The 24,314-nt window shown below is 35.0% G+C and overlaps 6 protein-coding genes across 6 annotated transcripts; 5 read left to right on the top strand and 1 right to left on the bottom strand.

The window, feature by feature from the left end:
• Window positions 1–393: 393 nt before the first annotated feature.
• Window positions 394–1,246, bottom strand: LOC142240950 (trypsin beta-like). The gene has a single exon (XM_075312695.1). The coding sequence runs from the start codon at window positions 1,209–1,211 to the stop codon at window positions 441–443; it is 771 nt and encodes a 256-aa protein (XP_075168810.1). The 5' UTR covers window positions 1,212–1,246; the 3' UTR covers window positions 394–440.
• A 328-nt stretch (window positions 1,247–1,574) lies between these two features.
• Window positions 1,575–2,426, top strand: LOC142240948 (trypsin beta-like). Its single transcript, XM_075312693.1, has one exon. It carries the CDS (start codon window positions 1,611–1,613, stop codon window positions 2,379–2,381), a length of 771 nt encoding a protein of 256 aa, XP_075168808.1. The 5' UTR covers window positions 1,575–1,610; the 3' UTR covers window positions 2,382–2,426.
• A 5,695-nt stretch (window positions 2,427–8,121) lies between these two features.
• Window positions 8,122–9,050, top strand: LOC142240946 (trypsin alpha-4-like). The gene has a single exon (XM_075312691.1). The coding sequence runs from the start codon at window positions 8,157–8,159 to the stop codon at window positions 8,925–8,927; it is 771 nt and encodes a 256-aa protein (XP_075168806.1). The 5' UTR covers window positions 8,122–8,156; the 3' UTR covers window positions 8,928–9,050.
• Window positions 9,051–10,944: 1,894 nt separating this feature from the next.
• Window positions 10,945–11,847, top strand: LOC142240947 (trypsin alpha-4-like). The gene has a single exon (XM_075312692.1). The coding sequence runs from the start codon at window positions 10,981–10,983 to the stop codon at window positions 11,749–11,751; it is 771 nt and encodes a 256-aa protein (XP_075168807.1). The 5' UTR covers window positions 10,945–10,980; the 3' UTR covers window positions 11,752–11,847.
• A 7,930-nt stretch (window positions 11,848–19,777) lies between these two features.
• LOC142240943 (trypsin alpha-4-like) lies at window positions 19,778–20,769 on the top strand. Its single transcript, XM_075312688.1, has one exon. It carries the CDS (start codon window positions 19,910–19,912, stop codon window positions 20,681–20,683), a length of 774 nt encoding a protein of 257 aa, XP_075168803.1. The 5' UTR covers window positions 19,778–19,909; the 3' UTR covers window positions 20,684–20,769.
• Window positions 20,770–22,941: 2,172 nt separating this feature from the next.
• On the top strand, window positions 22,942–23,853 carry LOC142240944 (trypsin alpha-4-like). Its single transcript, XM_075312689.1, has one exon. The coding sequence runs from the start codon at window positions 22,992–22,994 to the stop codon at window positions 23,763–23,765; it is 774 nt and encodes a 257-aa protein (XP_075168804.1). The 5' UTR covers window positions 22,942–22,991; the 3' UTR covers window positions 23,766–23,853.
• The last annotated feature ends 461 nt before the right edge of the window (window positions 23,854–24,314 follow it).

The following is a 24,314-nucleotide window of genomic DNA, read 5'->3' as shown; positions in this document are numbered from 1 at the left end:
ACGAACCTATTTTAACAAAAAAGTCGAAAATTCGGTCTTTATTTAAGAGGAAATAGTGAAGCCTTTTTATACCGATAGCTCATAAAATCCAAAAATCCATATTTACGGTCATTTTTATGTAGCTCCGTTAGGCTTTAACTTCCAGTTAACAGAAAGCAAATTTCAAATATCTTCTCTCCGGTTAACTTTAACTGAAAAATTTTCAGCAGCTAAATTCCTAACTGGCATATGGAATATATAGGCAAGATGACAGATATGTCCATAGAACGGTTTAAAAGTCCGTGAGCTAACATAGCACTAATGGAGCTTCATGAAAATGGGGGTTTAACACTATTACTTTGACCGCTTCATCAAGTCAGTGCCTAACAATTTATGCAATAAAACAAAAACATATTTCGTGTTAATTTATTTCAATTTAATTTTATTTCAACTCAACAGTTCTAAACCGACGAAGCAGCGCTAACAACCCAACTGCGGAGATCAGCAACGGAAGCATAGACACCGGGATAGTTGGTGTAGGCACAGCCATAGCCCCAGGAAACAACACCGACCAAGACACCACCAGATACCAATGGGCCACCAGAATCACCTTGGCAAGCATCCTTACCGACAGTGTAAGCACAGATCATGGAAGCCTTGATTTCAGAACCATAACCATAGGTGGAAGAAGCACAGTTGGTACGGCTGACAATCTTGACATCAACGTATCTCAATTGGGTAGGGATGGAGGAGGAGCCAGATTTTTCAGTACCCCATCCAGAGACAGAAGCGGTAGCACCATTAGCGGGGTTGGCGCTAGCCAAGCCAATGGTCTTGATGGTGGAGCTGGTGGTCAATGCGGAGGACAAACGAATAACGGCAATATCGTTAACCATGGTGCTGGGGTTGTAACCTTCGTGATTCTTGAAAGCGGCAACGGAAACCAAGGTACCACCAGAGTTCCAGTAGGTGGAACCAGCACGAACCTTCAAGGAGGAGGCAGAGACGGATTGCAAGCAATGGGCAGCAGTGACAATGATCTTAGTAGAGTAGATGGATCCACCACAAGAGTGAGAACCACTACGTTGCAAAGAGATTTGCCAAGGGAAGGAGTTGATTGTGGTGGCGGAACCTCCGACAATACGGCCATCCAATTGAGGGAGCATACCCTCGGGAATGGTGGCTCCCAAAGCGCAAGCCAAAGCAGACAATAAAATAACGAACTTGAACATGTTGATCGAGTTGAACCAACTACTGAAGTTTTTCGAAATTTACTTAGTTTTTATAGAGAAATATCCCGAGGGAAAAATTATGCATATATTAATTTGCTATATTGAGCGGAAAATCTGATAAACCATAATCTATGGATTATCAAGAGTGGTCATGCGAATGTGTACAAATATACAAAAAAAGAAACTTTATTTTTGCAAATGAACTCCTCATCCGTTATCAATGATGTCAGTCAGTGGAACATAAGCACTACTTTAATCTAGATTTCCAACAAGTGGACGTATCTGCTCAATACATTCAGTGCGAAGTGTATTTCCATAGCTCGTCATATCGAAATGTATTTGATATAAAAACTCGATGTTTGTACTCAAACATTCAGTAGTTGGTTCAACTCGATCAACATGTTCAAGTTCGTTATTTTATTGTCTGCTTTGGCTTGCGCTTTGGGAGCCACCATTCCCGAGGGTATGCTCCCTCAATTGGATGGCCGTATTGTCGGAGGTTCCGCCACCACAATCAACTCCTTCCCATGGCAAATCTCTTTGCAACGTAGTGGTTCTCACTCTTGTGGTGGATCCATATACACTAATAAGATCATTGTCACTGCTGCCCATTGCTTGCAATCCGTCTCTGCCTCCTCCTTGAAGGTTCGTGCTGGTTCCACCTACTGGAACTCTGGTGGTACCTTGGTTTCCGTTGCCGCTTTCAAGAATCACGAAGGTTACAACCCCAGCACCATGGTTAACGATATTGCCGTTATTCGTTTGTCCTCCGCATTGACCACCAGCTCCACCATCAAGACCATTGGCTTGGCTAGCGCCAACCCCGCTAATGGTGCTACCGCTTCCGTCTCTGGATGGGGTACTGAAAAATCTGGCTCCTCCTCCATCCCTACCCAATTGAGATACGTTGATGTCAAGATTGTCAGCCGTACCAACTGTGCTTCTTCTACCTATGGTTATGGTTCTGAAATCAAGGCTTCCATGATCTGTGCTTACACTGTCGGTAAGGATGCTTGCCAAGGTGATTCTGGTGGCCCATTGGTATCTGGTGGTCTCTTGGTCGGTGTTGTTTCCTGGGGCTATGGCTGTGCCTACACCAACTATCCCGGTGTCTATGCTTCCGTTGCTGATCTCCGCAGTTGGGTTGTTAGCGCTGCTTCTTCGGTTTAAAAATTCTGGGTTTAAATAAAATTTTTATAATGTACTAAAATCGAATATGAATTTTTTTAATATAGTTATTAGGGGAAGTGACAATGGGGGAAGAGGTTAAACATAAACCTACAAAATAAGAGTGTAGCCAAAAACCAATGAAGATATCCCTTGGGTTCCAGTGCAAAATAGCATCAGAAGCATTGAATTTTACATGACCTTGTCATAGTGGGGGATTTATTGCTTAAAGCATCCGTTTCATTGATTTCTCATTAGTTCTTCAGATGTAATGATATTTATACCCTTCACCACTACTGTGGTACAGGGTATAATAAGTTTGTGCATTTGTATGTAACGCCAAGAAGGAAAAGTCTGAGACCCATCGTTTAGTATACCGATCGTCTTAGAATTAAATTCTGAGTCGATTTAGCGATGTCCGTCTGTCTGTCTGTCTGTCTGTCTGTCTGTCTGTCCGTCTGTCCGCCTGTCTGTCTGTTGATGTATTTTTGTGTGCAAAGTACAGCTCGCAGTTTTAGTCCGATTGTCCTAAAATTTGGTATAGGGTCCTGTTTCGGCTCAAAGACGATCCCTATTGATTTTGGAAAAAAATCGGTTCAGATTTAGATATAGCTGCCATATATATTTTTCACCGATCTGGTCATAATTGGCGTGTATATCAACCGATCTTCCTCAAATTCAGTACATCCGAATATTTTATGAGTCTCGAAAAACTTGCAAAATATCAACCAAATCGGTTCAGATTTAGATATAGCTCCCATATATAGCTTTCGCCCGATTTACACTCATTTGCCCACAGAGGCCAATTTTTTGCTCCGATATAGTTGAAATTTTGCACAGGGAGTAGAATTATCATTATAGCTATGCGTGTCAAATTTGGTTGAAATCGGTTCAGATTTAGATATAGCTCCCATATATAGCTTTCGCCCGATTTACACTCAAATGACCAAAGAGGCCAATTTTTAACTCCGATTTAGTTGAAATTTTGCACAGGGAGTATAATTAGCATTGTAGCTATGCGTGCCAAATTTGGTTGAAATCGGTTCAGATTTAGATATAGCTCCCATATATAGCTTTCGCCCGATTTACACTCATATGACCACAGAGGCCAATTTTTTGCTCCGATTTAGTTGAAATTTTACACAGGGAGTAGAATTAGCATTGTAGTTATGCGTGCCAAATTTGGTTGAAATCGGTTCAGATTTAGATATATCTCCCATATATAGCTTTCGCCCGATTTACACTCATATGACCGTAGAGGCCAATTTTTAACTCCGATTTAGTTGAAATTTTACACAGGGAGTAGAATTAGCATTGTAGCTATGCGTGCCAAATTTGGTTGAAATCGGTTCAGATTTAGATATAGCTCCCATATATATGTTTTTCTGATTTCGGCAAAAATGGTCAAAATACCAACATTTTCCTTGTAAAATCGCCACTGCTTAGTCGAAAAGTTGTATAAAGTACTCTAATTTTCCTAAACTTCTAATGCATATATATCGAGCGATAAATCATAAATAAACTTTTGCGAAGTTTTCTTAAAATTGCTCCAGATTTAAATGTTTCCCATATTTATTTTTTGCTAACATTGTGTTCCACCCTAGTGCATTAGCCGACTTAAATTTTGAGTCTATAGATTTTGTAGAAGTCTATCAAATTCTGTCCAGATCGAGTGATATGTAAATGTATGTATTTGGGACAAACCTTTATATATAGCCCCAACACATTTGACGGATGTGATATGGTATCGAAAATTTAGATCTACAAAGTGGTGCAGGGTATAATATAGTCGGCCCCGCCCGACTTTAGACTTTCCTTACTTGTTAAGTATATCGTAGTGAAAAAAAGACAAGTATATACGGCCGTAAGTTCGACTAGGCCAAATCTTATGTACCCTCCATCATGGCTTGCGTAGAAACTTCTACTAAAGACTGTCACCCACAATCCAATTAATTGGGTTGTGGTAATATATAATTCAGTTCTTGACCAGTATATATTTGGAGGTCTACAAATAAATACGAACCGATATGAACGTTTTCTCGGTAATTAGAGAGCCAGAATTGAAATATGGGGGTCGCTTTATATGGGGGCTATATACAATTATAAACCTATATGGACCAGTTTTTGTGTGATTGGGGATCGGTTTTTCTTCGAGCTATATATAACTATAGACCGATACGGACCAAGTGTCGCATGGTTGTAAGATACCATATACTTACCACGGTTCCCACAGTTGGTAGAATTCTGCCGAAAATGGTAGATTTTTTACTGTCTGGTAGATTGGTAGAATGCTTTATGTTTGGTAGATTTTGGAAATTATAACTCTCCTAAAGGGTGATACGGTCAAAATTTGGTCAAGGGAAAACGCATGTAAATCGGTGAAATCGTTTATTTAAAAAATCAAATTAAATTTATTTTTCAAGTTCAATTAGTATAAAATTCAGGAAAAATATTCAGTTAGGCTTTCGCTTTTCCAAAGCCGAATTGCCGGGCCTCACGCTTGACACCTGCCATCAGATTTTGTACAGCCACCTTGTCCACCTTCTTCGCCGCAGAAAGCCAGTTTGCCTTGAACTGCTGCTCGTCCTTAGCAGTTTTTTTGGTCTTCTTTGGGTTCCGCTTGACAATAGCCCAGTATTTCTCAATTGGGCGGAGCTCTGGCGTGTTGGGAGGGTTCTTGTCCTTGGGAACCACCTGCACGTTGTTGGCGGCGTACCACTCCATGGCCTTTTTACCGTCATGGCAAGATGCCAAATCCGGCCAAAACAGTACGGAACAACCGTGTTTCTTCAGGAAAGGCAGCAGACGTTTATTCAAACACTCTTTCACGTAAATTTCTTGGTTGACAGTCCCGGAAGCTGTGAAAATGCTGCTTTTCAAACCACAGGTACAGATGGCTTTCGAAACCAGATATTTTTTTGCGAACTTTGACAGTTTTATGTATTTTGTTTATCATCGCGATTTGGAGTCACTACCTTCTTGTAAGTCAATAGTCCGGCTCGTTTTTTTGGCTCGATGCACGGTTGTAGACGATACACCCAGCTTATTTGCGGCATCTCGGAGAGAGAGGTTAGGGTTTCGCTTGAAACTTCCGGCAACTCTCTTTGTCGTCTCAGCGGCTTCCGGTTTTCGATTTCCCACCGATCCAGACTTCCTGGCTGTCGACAAACGTTCCCCAAACACTTTAATTACATTTGTAACGGTTGATTTGGCAACTTTTAGCGATTTTGCCATCTTTGCGTGCGAGTAACTCGGATTTTCGCGATGCGCGAGAAAAAGTTTTGATACGCTGCTCTTCTTGCTTGGACGGCATTTTGACAACTGAAGAGTGAATTCCAAAATCAAAATAGGAGCAACATTCTACACACACACACACACCTTCAAAATGAGGGGTGTTCAGGTTTTTTAAATGCAAAATAGAAAGTAAATACGTCAAGTTTATATTGACCAAATTTTGGCCGTATCACCCTTTACTTCACAAATTTTCTATAGAAATAAAATTTTGACAAAATTTTCAATAGAAATAAATTTTTGACAGAATGTTCTATAGAAATAAAATTTTGACAAAATTTTGTATAGAAATTGAATTTTGACTAAATTTTCTATAGAAATAAAATTTTGACAAAATTTTCTATAGAACTAACATTTTGACAAAATTTTCTATAGAAATAAAATTTTGATTAAATTTTCTATAGAAATAAACTTATGACAAAATTTTCTATAGAAAAAAATTAACAAAATTTTCTATAGAAATAAAATCTTGACAAAATTTTCTATAGAAATAAAATTTTGACAAAATTTTCTATAGAAATAAAATTTTGAGAACATTTTCTATAGAAATAAAATTTTGACAAAATTTTCAATAGAAATAAAATTTTGACAAAATTTTCAATAGAAATAAATTTTTGGCAGAATGTTCTATAGAAATAAACTTTTGACAAAATTTTCTATAGAAATAAAATTTTGAGAAAATTTTCTATAGAAATAAAATCTTGACAAAATTTTCTGTAGAAAAAAATTTACAAAATTTTCTATAGAAATAAAATTTTAACAAAATTTTCAATAGAAATAAAATTTTGACAAAATTTTCTATTGAAATAAAGGTTTTGACAAAATTTTCTATAGAAATAAACTTTTGACAAAATTTTCCATAGAAATAAAATTTTGAGAAAATTTTCTATAGAAATAAAATCTTGACAAAATTTTCTATAGAAATAAAATCTTGACAAAATTTTCTATAGAAATAAAATTTTGACAAAATTTTCTGTAGAAATAAAATTTTGACAAAATTTTCTATAGAAATAAAATTTTGACAAAATTTTCTATAGAAATAAAATTTTGACAAAATTTTCTATAGAAATAAAATTTTGACAAAATTTTCTATAGAAATAAAATTTTGACAAAATTTTCTATAGAAATAAAATTTTGACAAAATTTTCTATAGAAATAAAATTTTGACAAAATTTTCAATAGAAATAAAATTTTGACAAAATTTTCTATAGAATTAAAATTTTGACAAAATTTTCTATAGAATTAAAATTTTGAGAAAATTTTTTTATAGAAATAAAATCTTGACAAAATTTTCACAAAATTTTCTATAGAAAAAAAAGACAACATTTTCTATAGAAATAAAATTTTGACAAAATTGTCTAAAATTTTGACATAATTTTCTAAAATTTTGTCAAAATTTTCAATAGACATAAATTTTTGATGAGATGTTCTAGAGAAATAAAATTTTAACAAAATTTTCTATAAAAACAAAATTTTTGACAAAATTTTCCATAGAAATAAAATTTTGACAAAATTTTCTATAGAAATAAAATTTTGACAATATTTTCTTTAAAAATAAAATTTTTGACAAAATTTTCTATAGAAATTAAATTTTTGCAAAACAATATTTTTTTGTTTGGTAGTTTCTTGGTAAAATTTTCTCCAAATTTTGGTATATTATGTTTGGCTAGAGTGACAATATTTTCTTTAAAAATAAAATTTTTGACAAAATTTTCTATAGAAATTAAATTTTTGCAAAACAATATTTTTTTGTTTTGTAGTTTCTTGGTAAAATTTTCTCCAAATTTTGGTATATTATGTTTGGCTAGAGTGGCAAACCGTGCTCACGACAATATGTTTTTTAGTGTAGGCGTAGTCATTTTTTTTTCACTTGTAAAAGAAAAATTTCGTAGTTTTAAGGAAAAACTTGGAGTTCAAAATTACAAGAATGTCTTTTGGCCCATACGAAGTTCGCGATGGGCGCATTTGTGGTGAAATTTAAAAATTTAATTTCCAAACATGTACAACACTGCCATATATGATAAAAAATTTCAACCGGAAAAGTTTATGTACTCGATAAGTATTTATGGTAAGATAATTATCTTGGAATCCACCGAAAATTCTATATATTAACCTACTAATCGATAGGTTTTCAAAGGAAACTCTTAAATTTGGATAAATGGTAGTAGGTATATAAGATTCGGCCGTGCAAATACTTGTTTTTATTGGTCAATAAATTCCTGGACTTAAGTATTGATTTTTTTTACCTGATAACACTGCATAATTTTCTGAAATGCATTTGGAAATTCATGGTTTGTTTTTAATGGTTATCTATATTATTCTGATAGTGCATTGTGCATAGATTTTGCTTTATTGATAACACTCGACAGCTAATACCTTACAAATGTCCTATTTACTTTGGGAAACATTTTAGTTTCTGTGATTTGAGTATAAATACAGTCATTTGGCAAAATAGGCTTTAGACATCGCTCGTAGTTTCAAGTAAAAATGATTAAGTTTTTTATTTTATCAGTATTTGCGGCCAGTGCCTTGGGTGCCGCTGTTCCCCAAGGTTTGCTGCCTCAATTGGATGGTCGTATTGTCGGAGGTTCTCCAACCACCATTAATTCATATCCTTGGCAAATTTCTCTTCAACGTGGAGGTGCTCACTCTTGTGGTGGTTCCATTTATTCACCTTATATTGTTGTTACTGCTGCCCATTGCTTACAATTTGCCAGCTCCTCATCTATGAAGGTTCGTGCCGGTTCAACGAATTGGAATGAAGGTGGAACTTTGGTCTCGGTTCTGGCTTTCAAAAAGCACCAAGGATATAGTATTGTGAATATGATGAATGACATTGCTGTTCTTCGTTTGAGTTCATCCTTGACTTTTGGTCCCACTATAAAACCAATTGAATTGACTACTAAGGCTCCTGCTGATGGTGCCGTTGCTACTGTCTCTGGTTGGGGTACTTTAGAATCTGGTGGTTCTATCTTACCCGAGACCTTACAATATGTCCAAGTTAGTATTGTTGGTCTGGAGAAATGTGCTTCTTCCGAATATGGTTATGGTGATCAAATTAAACCCACCATGTTGTGTGCCTATACCGTGGGTAAAGATTCCTGTCAAGGTGATTCTGGTGGTCCTTTGGTATCTGGTGGTAAATTGGTTGGTGTTGTCTCTTGGGGTAAGGGATGTGCTGCCGAAGGATATCCTGGTGTATACTCTGATGTTGCTGCTCTACGTACCTGGGTTATTGATGCTGCTGCTTCCGTTTAATTTGTGATCCACTCCTTGGAGTAGAAGTGAATCTAGATTAGAAATTATTGAAATACATTTTTTTTGTAAGTGTAAATATATTTTTGTGCAAAAAAAAACTTTATTCAATCGTTCACTATTGAACTGTTCTCTTTTATCTATTTGGAACCTGGATGATGGGGCTAGGGAATTGGCTTTCGGAGAATGACGCTCCGAATTGCATTTGATTGAAATTTTTTTTGAGAAATATTCCCATCAAATTTGGAAATATTGGAAGAATCTCTCCCCAGACCTTGTTATCAAGTGTTTATAGTCAGATAAAGTCCTGAACTAAGTTCTTAGGGTTTCAGACTCGCAGTTTACATTTTATTACATTTATTCACGTACAAATAAATATAAGTTTAAAAATGAAAATTATAACAGATACTTTAAAGTAAAAACAAATTGTTCTCTTCAGACAAAAAAACTCTAAAGAGTTGGCCTATATTCGATTATGGGTAACAGTTTTCAGTGGCTCGTTGTATGCAATCCATGGTAGAGAGTCCATAATATTCGTCCGGCCGTATATACTACTTGTCCATCTTTTTTGACAAAGCTATCACATGCTGCGCAAAAGTGGTATTTTGGCACATTCCCAGGAAAGCTTAGTTTTGAGGTGGTCGACACTTCGGTATTTTATAGTGCCTACTTTCTTCTCGGAATGGCCCAGACACAAAAGTCCAATAGATTGAGATCACGGTTGCTATAGTTGGTAGAATTCTACCAAAAATGGTAGATTTTTTAATGTTTGGAAGATTGATAGAATTATTGATGTTTTGGTAGATTTTGCAAAATATTTTCTATACCAATAAAATTTTTACAAAATTTTCTATAGAAATAAAATTTTGACGAGGTTTTCTATAGAAATAAAATTTTGACAAAATTTTCTATAGAAATAAAATTTTGACAAAATTTTCTATAAAAATAAAATTTTGACAAAATTTTCTATAGAAATAAAATTTTGACAAAACTTTCTATAGAAATAAAATTTTGACAAAACTTACTATAGAAATAAAATTTTGACAAAATTTTCTATAGAAATAAAATTTTGACAAAATTTTCTATAGAAATAGAATTTTGACAAAATTTTCTATAGAAATAAAATTTTGACGAGGTTTTCTATAGTAATAAAATTTTGACAAAATTCTCTATAGAAATAAAATTTGGACAAAATTTTCTATAAAAATAAAATTTTGACAACATTTTCTATAGAAAAAAAATTTCGACAAAATTTTCTATACAAATACCATTTTCACAAAATTTTCTATAGAAATAACTTTTGATAAAATTTTCTATAGAAATAAAAATTTAACAAATTTTTCTATAGAAATAAAATTTCGACAAAATTTTCTATAGAAATAAAATTTTCACAATATTTTCTATAGAAAAAAAAATTTTCATAATATTTTCTATACCAATAACATTTTGAAAAAATTTTCAATACAAATAAATTTTTCTATAGAAATAAAATTTCGACAAAATTTTCTATAGAAATAAAATTTTCACAATATTTTCTATAGAAATAAAATTTTCATAATATTTTCTATACCAATAACATTTTGACAAAATTTTCAATACAAATAAATTTTTGCAAAATAATATTTTTTGTTTGGTAAACCAAGTTTGGTATATTATTTTTGGCTCGAGTGGCAACCGTGCTCACGACAATATTTTTGTGTTAGTGTAGACGTTTTTTTTTAGTTTATTTCCAAGAATGTACAACATTTTTGTACAACCTTTAAAAATTTCAACTGGAGAAGCTTATGTACTCGATTAGTATTTATTCCAAGATAATTATCTTTTACGAAAATGCATTTGGAAATTCATAGTTTGTTTTTTTTTTTGTAATGGTTATCTCTACTATTCTGATAGTGCATTGTGTACAGATTTTGCTTTATTGATAACACTTGGAAGCTAATACTTTACAAATGTCCTATTTACTTTGGGAAACATTCAAGTTTCTGTGATTCTGTGAGTATAAATACAGTCATTTTGCAAAATAGACCCTAAACATCGCCTGTAGTTTCAAGTAGAAATGATAAAGTTTTTGATTTTATCAGTATTTGTTACCAGTGCCTTGGGCGCCGCTGTTCCCCAAGGTTTGCTGCCTCAATTGGATGGACGTATTGTCGGAGGTTCTCCAACCACCATTAATTCATATCCTTGGCAAATTTCTCTTCAACGTGGAGGTGCTCACTCTTGTGGTGGTTCCATTTATTCACCTTATATTGTTGTTACTGCCGCCCATTGCTTACAATTTGCCCGCTCCTCATCTATGAAGGTTCGTGCCGGTTCAACGAATTGGAATGAAGGTGGAACTTTGGTCTCGGTTCTGGCTTTCAAAACGCATCAAGGATATAGTATTGTGAATATGATGAATGATATTGCTGTTCTTCGTTTGAGTTCATCCTTGACTTTTGGTCCCACCATAAAACCAATTGAATTGACTACTAAGCCCCCTGATGATGGTGCCGTTGCTACTGTCTCTGGTTGGGGTACTTTAGAATCTGGTGGTTCTATCTTACCCGAGACCTTACAATATGTTGAAGTTAGCATTGTTGTCCCGGGGAAATGTGCTTCATCCGAATATGGTTATGGTAATCAAATTAAACCCACCATGTTGTGTGCCTATGCCGTGGGTAAGGATTCCTGTCAAGGTGATTCTGGTGGTCCTTTGGTATCTGGTGGTAAATTGGTTGGTGTTGTGTCTTGGGGTAAGGGATGTGCTGCCGAAGGATATCCTGGTGTATACTCTGATGTTGCTGCTCTACGTACCTGGGTTATAGATGCTGCTGCTTCCGTTTAATTTGTGATACACTCCTTAGAATAGAAGTGAATCTACATTAGAAATTATTATACATTTGTTTTTGTAAGTGCAAATATATTTTTGTGTAAAGAAGAACTTCACTCATTCGTTCACTATTAAACTGGTATCTATTCTCTGCTCGGAAGCTGAATGATGGAGCTTGAGAATTGGCTTTCGGGGAATGACATATTCAGGGCAAATGGGAATATTGGAAGAATTTCCAATATATAGCCACATAAAGTCCTAACCTCAAACCTAATATTTTAGACAAGACATTTTTCATATTTACGTATGTGTTACAAATAAATATCAGTTTAAAAATTATAACAGATGATTTAAAGTAAAAAAATTCTTAAAAAAAGAACATTATTCACAATCCATAGTAGAGGGTCCATATTATTCGGCATGGCCGATCTTTCGACCGTGTATTTTACTTTTCCATTTTGTTGAGAAGGTGAAAGTGGCTATGCGGTGTTTTGGCACATTCACGGCCAAGCGCAGTCTTGAGGTGATCGGTATTTTTTGTGCCTACTTTCCTCTCGAAAATGGTCCAGGCACAAAAGTCCAACGGTTTAAGATCCGAAGATTTTGGTGGCCATTGTACGGTAGAAATTAGGTGAGGAACAACAATTCCTTTTAGAATGTCCATGATCTGTGGCCGAAATGTTTATCTGTCCATATCTTCAACACTGTCTTTAGGACACTTTTCCGAAAATATTCGGCATTTATTTGATCCCACAGGACGCGATCATCAGTCGTTACGACCGCCTACACCATTACCATCGATTACGTTTGAGTTCTGGTAGCTCTGCGGTGTTTTGGATCATTCCCGGCAAAGCGCCATTTTGAGATGATCGACACTTCGTTTTTTTTAGTGCCTATTTTCCTCTTCAAAATAACCCAGGCACAAAAGTCCAATGGATTGAGATCCGGAGTTTTTGGTGACCATTGTGCGGTAGAAATGAGGTGAGGAATCTCCTTTTTAAGCCATTCGTTGTTGACGCATGCTGAGTCCTTTTAGTATGCCCATGGTCTACGGCCGAAATGTTTTTCTGGCCAGGGTTTCAATAAGAGAATTTTAGGACAAATTTCCGATAATATTCAGCATTTATTTTGACCCCACCGGGAGCGACCATCTGCGTTATGGCGGCTCACAATCGGTGACACTTGAGTCCTGGTGATTAATCGAATGTGTAAAATTTCAGATGACACAAATTGCTTTGTCCCTTTAAAGTCTAACTTTGTCCATCGGCGATCTATTGAATTTTTTGGAACTTCAATGGCTGTAGTCCAAGTTAATTTTCAATATGGGTTGCATTCGATCTCACAATATGTTCAACCCAAGAGCAAATTTCCTATCCCTGCCGTGTGGATTTCATTCAAATATGGTCACGACTTTTCGGATCATTTCTGGTCTTGTTATGGATAGTTTTCGTCCACTTTTTGAACGCGACGCAGCAATACCAGTGTAACGGTAACTAGCAATGGTACGAGAAACAAAAGATTTATTCCGATTTAAATGTTGAAAGGCTCTAACGATGTCCACTTGTGGTTTTATAGTCCCACATATAAAGCAATCACAGTAACATATAACGCTTGCATTTCATCACAAATAACTTAATTTCTGAATGCAATAGAGCTGTAAGACAAGCGGTTTAGAAATGATAGCAACCTGAAGTTGATTGGTTGGCTGCATTCTCTCGAATCTTCTTTCGGAGGATTCCTTGGTTTCTGATAATGTCAAATTGCAACGTGCAATGAGACAAGAAAAGGAATTCGGGAACGAAAGGGACCAAACTACCGGTCATTCCATTTGCTCAATCGTTCATTGGAAGTAGTTCCTCGGAACGCTACAAAACTACTTTTGTTGGGTATAAATCGGGTACCCTACCATAGTTCTACGATGAATTTCAAAATGAGCAATAGTTTCTGAACCAGTTGGTCGTCTCAACGCACATAGTTTAACGAAAAACTTCAATCATAATACCTTCCGGTCTGTCAATAGTTTTCCATATACATATTAGTTTTTCTTGTATGTGGGGAAATCTAAAACCAGACCAGTCCAGTTCACGGTGTTAAGAGAATGCCTCAATTTAGATGTCATAGGGTCCAAATGTTTTCTTAATCTCAAATTTTATCTCTAGCAAGTAGCGCCAAGTCATGTATCCCTTCTTTATCTTACAAGTGATGAGTTTGGTATCGCTCTTAATATAATCGCTAATCATCCCTTCCATTCCAAAATGATGTTTGGCTAAACCCCTCTCGGTGATAATGCTCTCATAACCAAATGACTATTTTGAAGAATATGTATAGTTTTAAAACTAAAACGTAGTTTCTTAAGTGGACTCTTGTTTGACGTATACTTATCTAAATCTTTGTATATTTGTTCGGGAACTTGGTTTGTATATTTATCTCTTAATCTATGGTTTTTGAATAATAAGCAATCAAAATTGTAGACACGCGTCAGTATAAACTGATAGCGATAGTGTTCGGACAAATATTATTCGATACATCGGAAGGTCTTACAAATAGGAGAAATATACAATATTTCCCACGATCATCGTAAACAAATAATTAGGAAAAATTTCCCTTGAAAGTCCTCATCAAGACTACTGTTGAGGATCCCTGTAATGCAATGGTCTGAAAAGGGATTTTAACCTATCTGCTATGAGAACGATGTTACAATTCTGCTTCTCTAGGAGCGAGTGGTTCCTAAGCGGTCCTACATGAATCAGTAGTAGTTGGAAATGTAGCTATCCACGAGAAAATCAATATTATTGAGTCAAAGTTACACGTTGGGCAGAAATCTACGTCAGTTTTTGGCGTAGCGATAGCGCATTATGATCTAGAACCACCACCAGGGACCGCTTAACATTACTTAGCGGGTGGGTTAATTTTCTACATACGTCAGTAGATTACAGATTAAGAGTTCGCCATTCGCAGTATTGTTGCACTTTTCTTTAGTTCTTAACATACGTTTCACATTCTCGAAGAATCTTACTTCGGACCATGACGGAATGATTCCTTCTCTTGTGTTGTTCATGAAAACGCATCTCAAGTGTGGGTGTTGCACGTTCCTCATCTTCCTCAATGTTGCACAGGTCATATATGTTTGTTTCCCGTATTTTATGGTGCCACCATGAGGTCCATTTATCCAGCTCCTTATATTCGGAATAAGTTGATAAGACCATCTTCCTCTGTCATCTGTGTTTCATCTCTTTTGTTATTTATTCAGTTATCTTTTTCGCGTGCTTAATATTTGATGCGTCTTTTCTATGATGCTGATTCAGCAACAGTGTTCAGCATTGATGCCTGCTCGATAAATATCTCGACTCTCTCTGTTATTAGCAGACCCAATGAAGGGATTGATTATGTGGATGTCAAGATTTTACGGTAAGCAGATATCACGGAGGGAACACACTCTTTGCACCTTCAGCATGAGATCCATTTATCCAGCTCTTTATTTTCGGAATAAGTTCGTAGCAATCTTCCTTTGCTAACCATCTTCTTTGTCATTTATTCAGTAGTCTTTGATGCACCGATGCCAGTTCGTTAACTATCTCCGCTCTTTCCGTTATTAGCAGATTCAATGGAGGGATCCCAGCAAGGATGAATGATGCGGATATGGAGATTTTTTTAGCAGATATCACAATCTTTTCGCCTTCTCTGGCATTTTCTTGAGACCAGCATTATTTTCCACTGCCTTACTGAAAGTAGAAGCTGCGAAAAGTACTTGCGCTCTCTCATATTTGGTACCTCAAATTTTGCATTATCCTTGCTAGGTTCGCCCTAGTAGATAGATACGATCCTAAAATGCTCCTTCATTGTAAATTTGCTATCTTAGTAGACTCCCAGATATTTAAGGTCATTCTTGATGTCAATGTAGGGGATCCCAAACGGGATCAGAAAACTGGTACTATAGAGGACTACTGAAGAAATTTCACGGCATCTCCTTAAGGATCGTAGACAGAGAGCCACTGATGAAGGGTAAGATGATCATGAGAATTTTAACAGTGTCGCTAGAGCTAAAGTCTTGAATAGTTGTGATGAACTTTGACAAATGTAGGGTTTTGGCGAGGGCAACTGCTCTGAAAATTGTGTCATGTCACTCTAATTGGAAGCTGAAAGCATTTGTAGGAAGGTCAAAAAAGGACGAGGACACTGCAGGGGAACCTAAACGGTATCAGAAACAAGGATTTACTGAAAGAGGGTAAGATAACAACCAGTAGGACAAGGCTTGGGAATTTTAACAGCGTCGCTAAGGTTAAGCTCTTGGATGTTGCACTCGAACACATGTAGAGGATAACACCTGACACTTCGTTTAAAAATTGTGCCACGTCACTCTTATTGAATGTTTGGAAGATACTCCTTCAACCCAGTATAGATCGCTTTGTTATGGGATGGAATGTATGAAGGAAGTGTTGTAGGATATCGTCTTTCCCCCAATACGTTAATCATCCCCAGAAGGAGCCTGTCAAGGATCAATGTATTGATTGATCCTTTTGATTCTGAAGTTATTCTTTTCATCTGCTTATAACCTTCATCAAGGTCCAGTATTCTTGTTCCCTAATGTATTTTCCCAATTTATTCCATTGCATTTTCTAAATTGAAATTGCCTCATCATCAAATTTAGACTTTGGAAATGGCATTCACATGCAAATTTAAGGGATCGTAACTCCTTGAAATCATTTTCATATTCAATATCCAGACCTTCAGATATTACTGATTCATACTACTTAACCTCGAGAATTTGCTATAATGTTCCAAATCGTATAACTAGAAAATTTGTATTCGTAAGACAGAATTTTGCAGACATAACTATGAATTATTTAATCCACTTACCCCCATTTTCATGAAGCTCCGTTAGTGCTACGTTAGCTAACGAACTTTTAAACCGTACTATGGACACATCTGCCATCTTGCTAATAAAGTCAAAATGCCAGTTAGGAACTTAACTCCTAAAAATTTTTCAGTTAAAGTTAACCGGAGAGAAGATATTTTCATTTTACTTTCTGTTAACTGGAAGTTAAAGTCTAACGGAGCTACATGAAAATGGCCGTTAATTTTATATATATAAAAAATATAATTTGGTCTATTCATTGATTTCTTTAACTGATTCGATTCCTGTCATTAAGGAAATTATACTTAATTTTAACAACAGAGTTTCTGATCCAAGGGTTGTTGCCTTCTAAATTTCCAGCTGTATTGTAAAAATTTTTGATCCTGCACATCCAATTGCTGTTTCTATAATCCTGTTTTCCGCGCTCTTACAGTGTATGATGGAATTTCTAAAACTTTGTCTGGGGTCCCTTCTGGCCCAAATGTTTATATATGTTGAACCTTATTGAGTACCATGGAGCTCTATTGACTCTATTCCTACTGACCCATCTCGAAAAACCAGCTTGGTAGTCCCTTCTGACTCACTGTGGTCCTTACTGACCTATAGGGTCCCTTCTGGCCCACTTAGAATATGGAATTATATTTAATTGAATTAAAAATTTATTTATTTACACGGCTGCTATTAGCCGTGAAAATAAATAAATTTCAAAATCTCCTTAAGCAGGGTCTCGAATTTTAGATAGGGATAATATGTGGGCCATAAATCACCAGACTATTAATACACCAAAAAAAATAGAACGTATTTTTTATAGCTGTTTATTTCTTCATACTACTTTAAATTTAACTTCCTTAAACCGAATTAGCATTTTCCAAAACCCAAGGACGGAGAGCAGCAGCATCGGCATAGACACCAGGGAAATTAGGCATGGCACATCCATAACCCCATGATACAACACCGACCAATTTTCCACCCGATACCAATGGGCCACCAGAATCACCTTGACAGGAATCTTTACCCCTGGCATAAGCGCAGATCATAGTGGGAAGAATTTCAGAGCCATAACCAAAGGAAGAGGAAGCACAAGTTTCACGGCTAACAATATCGAGGTCGACATATTGCAAAACAGATGGGATAGATCCTCCAGACGTCAAAGTACCCCAACCGGAGACAACAGCAGAAGCACCATCAGCAGGAGCCTTCGAAGCAACTTCGATAGCTTTAATATTGGGTCCGAAAGTCAAGGATGAACTCAAACGAAGAACAGCAATATCATTAATCATTTTGCCAGAATGGTAGCCTTCATGAGCCTTATAGGCATCAACAGATAGCAATTGTCCACCAGCATTCCAGGTGGTGGAACCAACACGAACCTTCAAGACCGAGGTGGATACACCTTGCAAACAATGTGCAGCGGTAATGATGATTTTGGCCGAATAGATGGAACCACCACAAGAGTGAGATCCACTACGTTGTAGAGAGATTTGCCAGGGGAAAGCACTGATTGTGGTGGCAGTACCTCCAACAATGCGTCCATCCAATTGGGGTAACATACCCTGGGGGATTTCAGCAGCTAAGGCGCAGGCTACAGCCGACAATAGAACCACAAACTTGATCATGATGTATTCACTGAATATGTTTTTGTGTCAAGTTCTTCGTTTATTTATACGAAAGTTCTCATGCATTGAGGCCTGTGATGCAACTTTGTAATATTAGGTCTCCTATCTAAATCCTGTGTTATTATTTGATAAGATCATACACTACCATACTTTGTTTGGATTTACTGTAGTTTGGTTATTTGTTAAAAGAATGCACCTTAAAATGATTTGCAAGCGCAAAGGTTTTTTTTGTGTTTACGCTAAAAAAATATTGACCTAATATACACTGAAAAAAATTTTAGGATGAGAAATTTACAAAATATTAAGGCCAAATTTTTTTAAAATAATGAAATTTTAATAAAAATAAAGTTTATAATCTTTGCTTCGAAAATTTTATTCATTAAATTTAGGACACAAATTTTATAAATTTGCGTCCCTCCGGTAAAGTCGCATGTCTTTGAACTAAAGCTAATTTTCCTTTAAGTAAAGAAACACATTTTTGATTTAAAGAAATTGCCCTTAAATTAACTGAAATATTGAAACTTTAAATTTAAGATAAAAACGCTTCAAATATAGGCTAAGACTTATTTTGAGGATTTAGCGTCTTTGGTTTAAAGTTTTTTTTTTTTTTTTTTTAATTAAGAAAAAAATTTTTACTTTGAAGTATCCGTTATAATTTGGATTTTTAAACTGGCATTTGTTTGTACGTGAGTACCTTTATTAATAAACCGCGAAAAAGGAATGAACATTTGATAAATGAGATCTGTATCCAAATTTTAATTTTATTCATCCTATATTTTAAGCCAGATAGGTCGCTAAAAAATTTCTTTATTTTAAAGAAGCCGCATCTTTGGCTCGGAATCAATACCAAAATCCTTAAGGAAAGGTCAAAATCTTTGGGTCCAAGTAAACTTTTTTTTGAGTGTAGAAACCATTATGCAAGCTAGTTTTTAGTATGCATAATTGACCCAATATTAAGGACTAATCTCTTTAAAACAAAGACATTATAATCAAGACAAGGTTAATAAATATTTGTCTTAAAAATTTTATTAATTAAATTTAAGACGCTCATCTACGAAATTTACGTCCTACCGTTAATGCCATGTTATAGTAAGGCTAATTTCCTTCGATATAAAGATTTGGATTTTTGGATTAAAGGAATAATAATTAAATGAATAGAGACATGGAATTAAAGATCAAACATCTAAGTTTCAAGGAAATGTTGATGACACACACAAATACTTGCGGAATTTTCCAATCAAATCATATTTTCCAATAGACCAGAAATAGCATGACCATTTGCGACTACAATCAAAATTATTTGAGTCAAGAAATCTGCTATTAATTATTAGCCACTTATAAGACTTTAAGACAACTTGCGTCATTTCATTGATAACTTTATGGGGAATTGTAAATGAAATCAAAGCAAACTTTATTAAAATTTCTAATCCTACTCAGAAAATTGTCTGCAAAATTCATATTGAAGTTTTACAAGCATTGTAAAAAAGTCAAGTGCACCGCCTAGATAAGATATTGAGGACGTATATGCAGGTTACTTTAAATTGTCAATGACCATTGTCTTAACAATTACAAGACGACAACTATTACGCATACTTTGGGGCAATATCTGTTACAGAAAATTTTCCATATAAATACACCCAACTATTGAAAACTCTCAATATTCAGTGATTACAGTTGTGCATCAAACTTATCTGGAACCATCATGTTCAAGTTCGTAATTTTATTATCGGCTGTAGCCTGTGCCTTGGCTGCCGAAGTGCCCCAGGGTATGTTGCCCCAATTGGATGGACGCATTGTCGGTGGTACCGCTACCACAATTGGTGCTTTCCCCTGGCAAATCTCTCTTCAACGTAGTGGTTCCCACTCTTGCGGTGGCTCTGTCTACTCGGCCAACATCATCATTACTGCTGCTCATTGCTTGCAAGGTGGTGTTTCCACCTCGGTATTGAAGGTTCGTGCCGGTTCTACCACCTGGAATGCTGGTGGTCATTTGGTGTCTGTGGCTGCTTACAAAAATCATGAAGGCTACAATCCCTCTACTATGGTCAACGACATTGCTGTCATCCGTTTGAGCTCATCCTTGACATTTGGTCCTACCATCAAGGCTATCGAAATGGCCACCCAGGCTCCAGTTGATGGTGCTGCCGCAGCTGTCTCTGGTTGGGGTACTTTACAATCTGGAGGTTTTACTCTCCCCACTACTTTGCAATTCGTTGAGGTGGAAATGGTTAGCCAAGAAGAATGCTCCTCCTCCACTTATGGTTATGGCTCCAACGTCCGTCCAACTATGATCTGTGCTTACTCCAAGGGTAAGGATGCTTGCCAAGGTGATTCTGGTGGCCCATTGGTGTCTGGTGGTAAATTGGTTGGTGTTGTATCATGGGGCGTTGGATGTGCTAAGCCTAATTATCCTGGTGTCTATGCCGATGTTGCCGCTCTCCGCTCCTGGGTTGTGGAAACTGCTCGCAAAGTCTAATTTATGTTTTTCTTACAAAAATGTTTAAAAAATATTTCGAAATAAAACCGCAATAAAAATTGGGAATTAAATAAAAAAAAATAGAACTTTCTCTAACATTTTCTTTTTCTGAGGACCCTCGTTTGTTCTAGATTAAAAATTCTCAAAATTCTATCGAAAATTTTGGCAAAATTTTATTTCTATTGAAACTTTTATTTCCAAAGATGTTTTGATCCTCGTTTTCTCTAGGTACATAGTGGCTGAGCCGTATATGTTTCTTACAGATGGATTAATCAATATTTTATTTTTTTAGAAAATGATGTCCATTTTATTAGTTTATATAAATGTTTGCTGTTGTTCGTAAAAATTTATTTCTAAAGAAAATTTCTTTATTAATATTATTTCTATAGAAAATTTTGTCAAAATTTTATTGTTAAAAAAAATTTTTGGCAAAATTTTATTGTTAAAAAATTTTTGGCAAAATTTTCGTTAGAAATAAAATTAAAATTTTATTTCTAAAGAAAAATTTCTGACAATTTTATTTCTACAGAAAATTTACTCAACATTTCAGTTCTATAAAAAATTTTGTAAAAATTTTATTTCTATACAAAATTTTGTCCACATTTTATTTCTTTAGAAAATTTTGTCAAAATTTTATTTCTTTTGAAAATGTTGTCAAAATTTTATTTTAGTTCTATAGAAAATTTTGTAAAAATTTTATTTCTGTAGAAAATTTCGTAAAAATTCCACGTCCATTTTATATACAAATGTTGCTGTTGTTCTTAAAATTTAATTTTGAAAGAAAAATTTCATTAAATATTATTTCTATAGAAAATTTTGTCAAAATTTTATTTCTATAGAAAGTTTTGTCAAAATGTTATTTCTATAGAAAATTTTGTCAAAATTTTATTCCTATAGAAAATTTTATTTCTATAGAAAATGTTGTCAAAATTTTATTTCTTTAGAGAATTTTGTCAAATTTTTAGCACTTTAGAAGATTTTGTCAAAATTTTATTTCTATACAAAATTTTGTCCACATTTTATTTCTTTAGAAAATTTTGTCAAAATTTTATTTCTTTTGAAAATTTTGTCAAAATTCTATTTCTTTTGAAAATTTTGTCAAAATTTTATTTCTTTAAAAAATTTTGTCAAAATTTTATTTCTATAGAAAATTTTATCAAAATTTTATTTCTATAGAAAATTTTGTCAAAATTTTATTTTTATACAAAATTTTGTCAAAATTTTATTTATATAGAAAATCTTTTCAAAATTTTATTTCTTTAGTAAAATTTTGTCAAAATTTTATTTCGTTAGAAAATTTTCTCAAAATTATAGCAATTTAGTTCAATAGAAAATTTCGTCCAAATTATAGTTCTATAGGAATTGTTGTCAATATTATAGTTCTATAGAAATATTTTTCAACATTTTAGTTCTCTAAAAAATTTTTAAAATTTTGTTGCTATACGAAATTTTATTTCAATTTCTCTGTTTTTGTTATTGTTGGCTTTAAACAACTCATGAGGGGTGTACACGTGAGTAATATTTTGCTCACGCTCATGCACACTCACGCACGATATATTTTGGTAGGACTCGCGCTCACACACGCTCACGAAAAGAAAATTTGTACTCACGCACGAAAATCTTTTAGATGTCGTGACTCACGAAAAATGTCGTGAATCACGAATAATTTTATGAGTGATTTACCTACAGAACCTGACTGAAAACATGAGTATGTTTAAAATGGAGTGCGTTATAATACTCTTACCACCTAGGATGTCACTAAAATTATAAACGAATTCAACTAGTAAGTATTTTATGCGACTCACGCGTTAGTCACGACAATTTTGTGTCACGTGCACACCTCTACCATGCATTGACTGAACTACGAGAGTAGCTTGAACTGCCACATTCCTCATCAGCATCCTTATTAATCACATTTCCTTTGCAACAATTTTAAATATTTTGTTAAAATTTCAGTTCAAAAGATAATTATCTAATATATTTTTTATAGAACATACCGTCGATATTTTAAAATTTAGAACATTTGGTCGACACAGATATTGTAAAATTTCTAATGAAATGTTACAAGCATCGTAAAAAAGTTAAGTGCCACTTGGGCAAAATCGCCTAGATAAGGTATTGAGGACTTATATGCAAGTTACTTAAAATTGTCAATGACCATTGGCTTAATAATTACAAGACGTCAACTATTACGCATACATTAGGTCAATATCTGTTACAGAAAATTTCCCATATAAATACACCCATCTATCGAAAACTCCCAATATTCAGTGATTACAGTTGTGCATCAAACTTATGTGGAATCATCATGTTCAAGTTCGTGATTTTGTTATCGGCTGTAGCCTGCGCCTTGGCTGCTGAAGTGCCCCAGGGTATGTTGCCCCAATTGGATGGACGCATTGTCGGTGGTACCGCTACCACAATTGGTGCTTTCCCCTGGCAAATCTCTCTTCAACGTAGTGGTTCCCACTCTTGCGGTGGCTCTGTCTACTCGGCCAACATCATCATTACTGCTGCTCATTGCTTGCAAGGTGGTGTTTCCACCTCGGTATTGAAGGTTCGTGCCGGTTCCACTACCTGGAATGCTGGTGGACATTTGGTATCTGTGGCTGCTTACAAAAATCATGAAGGCTACAATCCCTCTACTATGGTCAACGACATTGCTGTCATCCGTTTGAGCTCATCCTTGACATTTGGTCCTACCATCAAGGCTATCGAAATGGCCACTCAGGCTCCAGTTGATGGTGCTGCCGCAGCTGTCTCTGGTTGGGGTACTTTACAATCTGGAGGTTTTACTCTCCCCACTACTTTGCAATTCGTTGAGGTGGAAATGGTTAGCCAAGAAGTATGCTCCTCCTCCACTTATGGTTATGGCTCCAACGTCCGTCCAACCATGATCTGTGCTTACTCCAAGGGTAAGGATGCTTGCCAAGGTGATTCTGGTGGCCCATTGGTGTCTGGTGGTAAATTGGTTGGTGTTGTATCATGGGGCGTTGGTTGCGCTATGCCTAATTATCCTGGTGTTTATGCCGATGTTGCCGCTCTCCGCTCCTGGGTTGTGGAAACTGCTCGCAAAGTCTAATTTATATTTTTCTTACAAAAAATGGTTATAAAAATATTTTGAAGTAAAAGCACAATAAAAATTGGGAATTAAACCAAAAAAAAAAAAATATTTTCTCTAAGATCATTTCCTTTCTTTTTCGGAGGACCTTCGTTTTCTTTAGACAAAATATTCTCACAATTTTATTTCAATAGAAAATTTTGAAATAATGGTGGAGTGTTTATAAAATTAGGATGAGAATTAGGATGTTTCTTAGAGATAGATTAATCAAAATTTTATTTTTTTTAGAAAATGTCGATTTTATTTAATTTTTGTCATAATTTTATTTGTATAGAAAAGTTTGTCAACATTTTTATTTCTATAGAAAATTTTGTCAAGATTTTATTTTTTTTAGAGAATTGTGCAAATTTTAGTTCTTTAGAAAATTTTGTCAAAAATTTATTTCTTTATAAAATTCTGTCAAAATTTTATTTCTTTAGAAAATTTTGTCAAAATTTTATTTCTATAGAAAATTTTGTCGACATTTTATTTCTATAGAAAATTTTATCAAAATTTAATCCTATAGAAAAT

Source organism: Haematobia irritans, chromosome 5 (genome assembly GCF_050003625.1).
Source record: "Haematobia irritans isolate KBUSLIRL chromosome 5, ASM5000362v1, whole genome shotgun sequence".
In the NCBI taxonomy this organism is placed as follows: domain Eukaryota; kingdom Metazoa; phylum Arthropoda; class Insecta; order Diptera; family Muscidae; genus Haematobia; species Haematobia irritans.
This window is presented reverse-complemented; position numbering and strand designations above follow the sequence as displayed.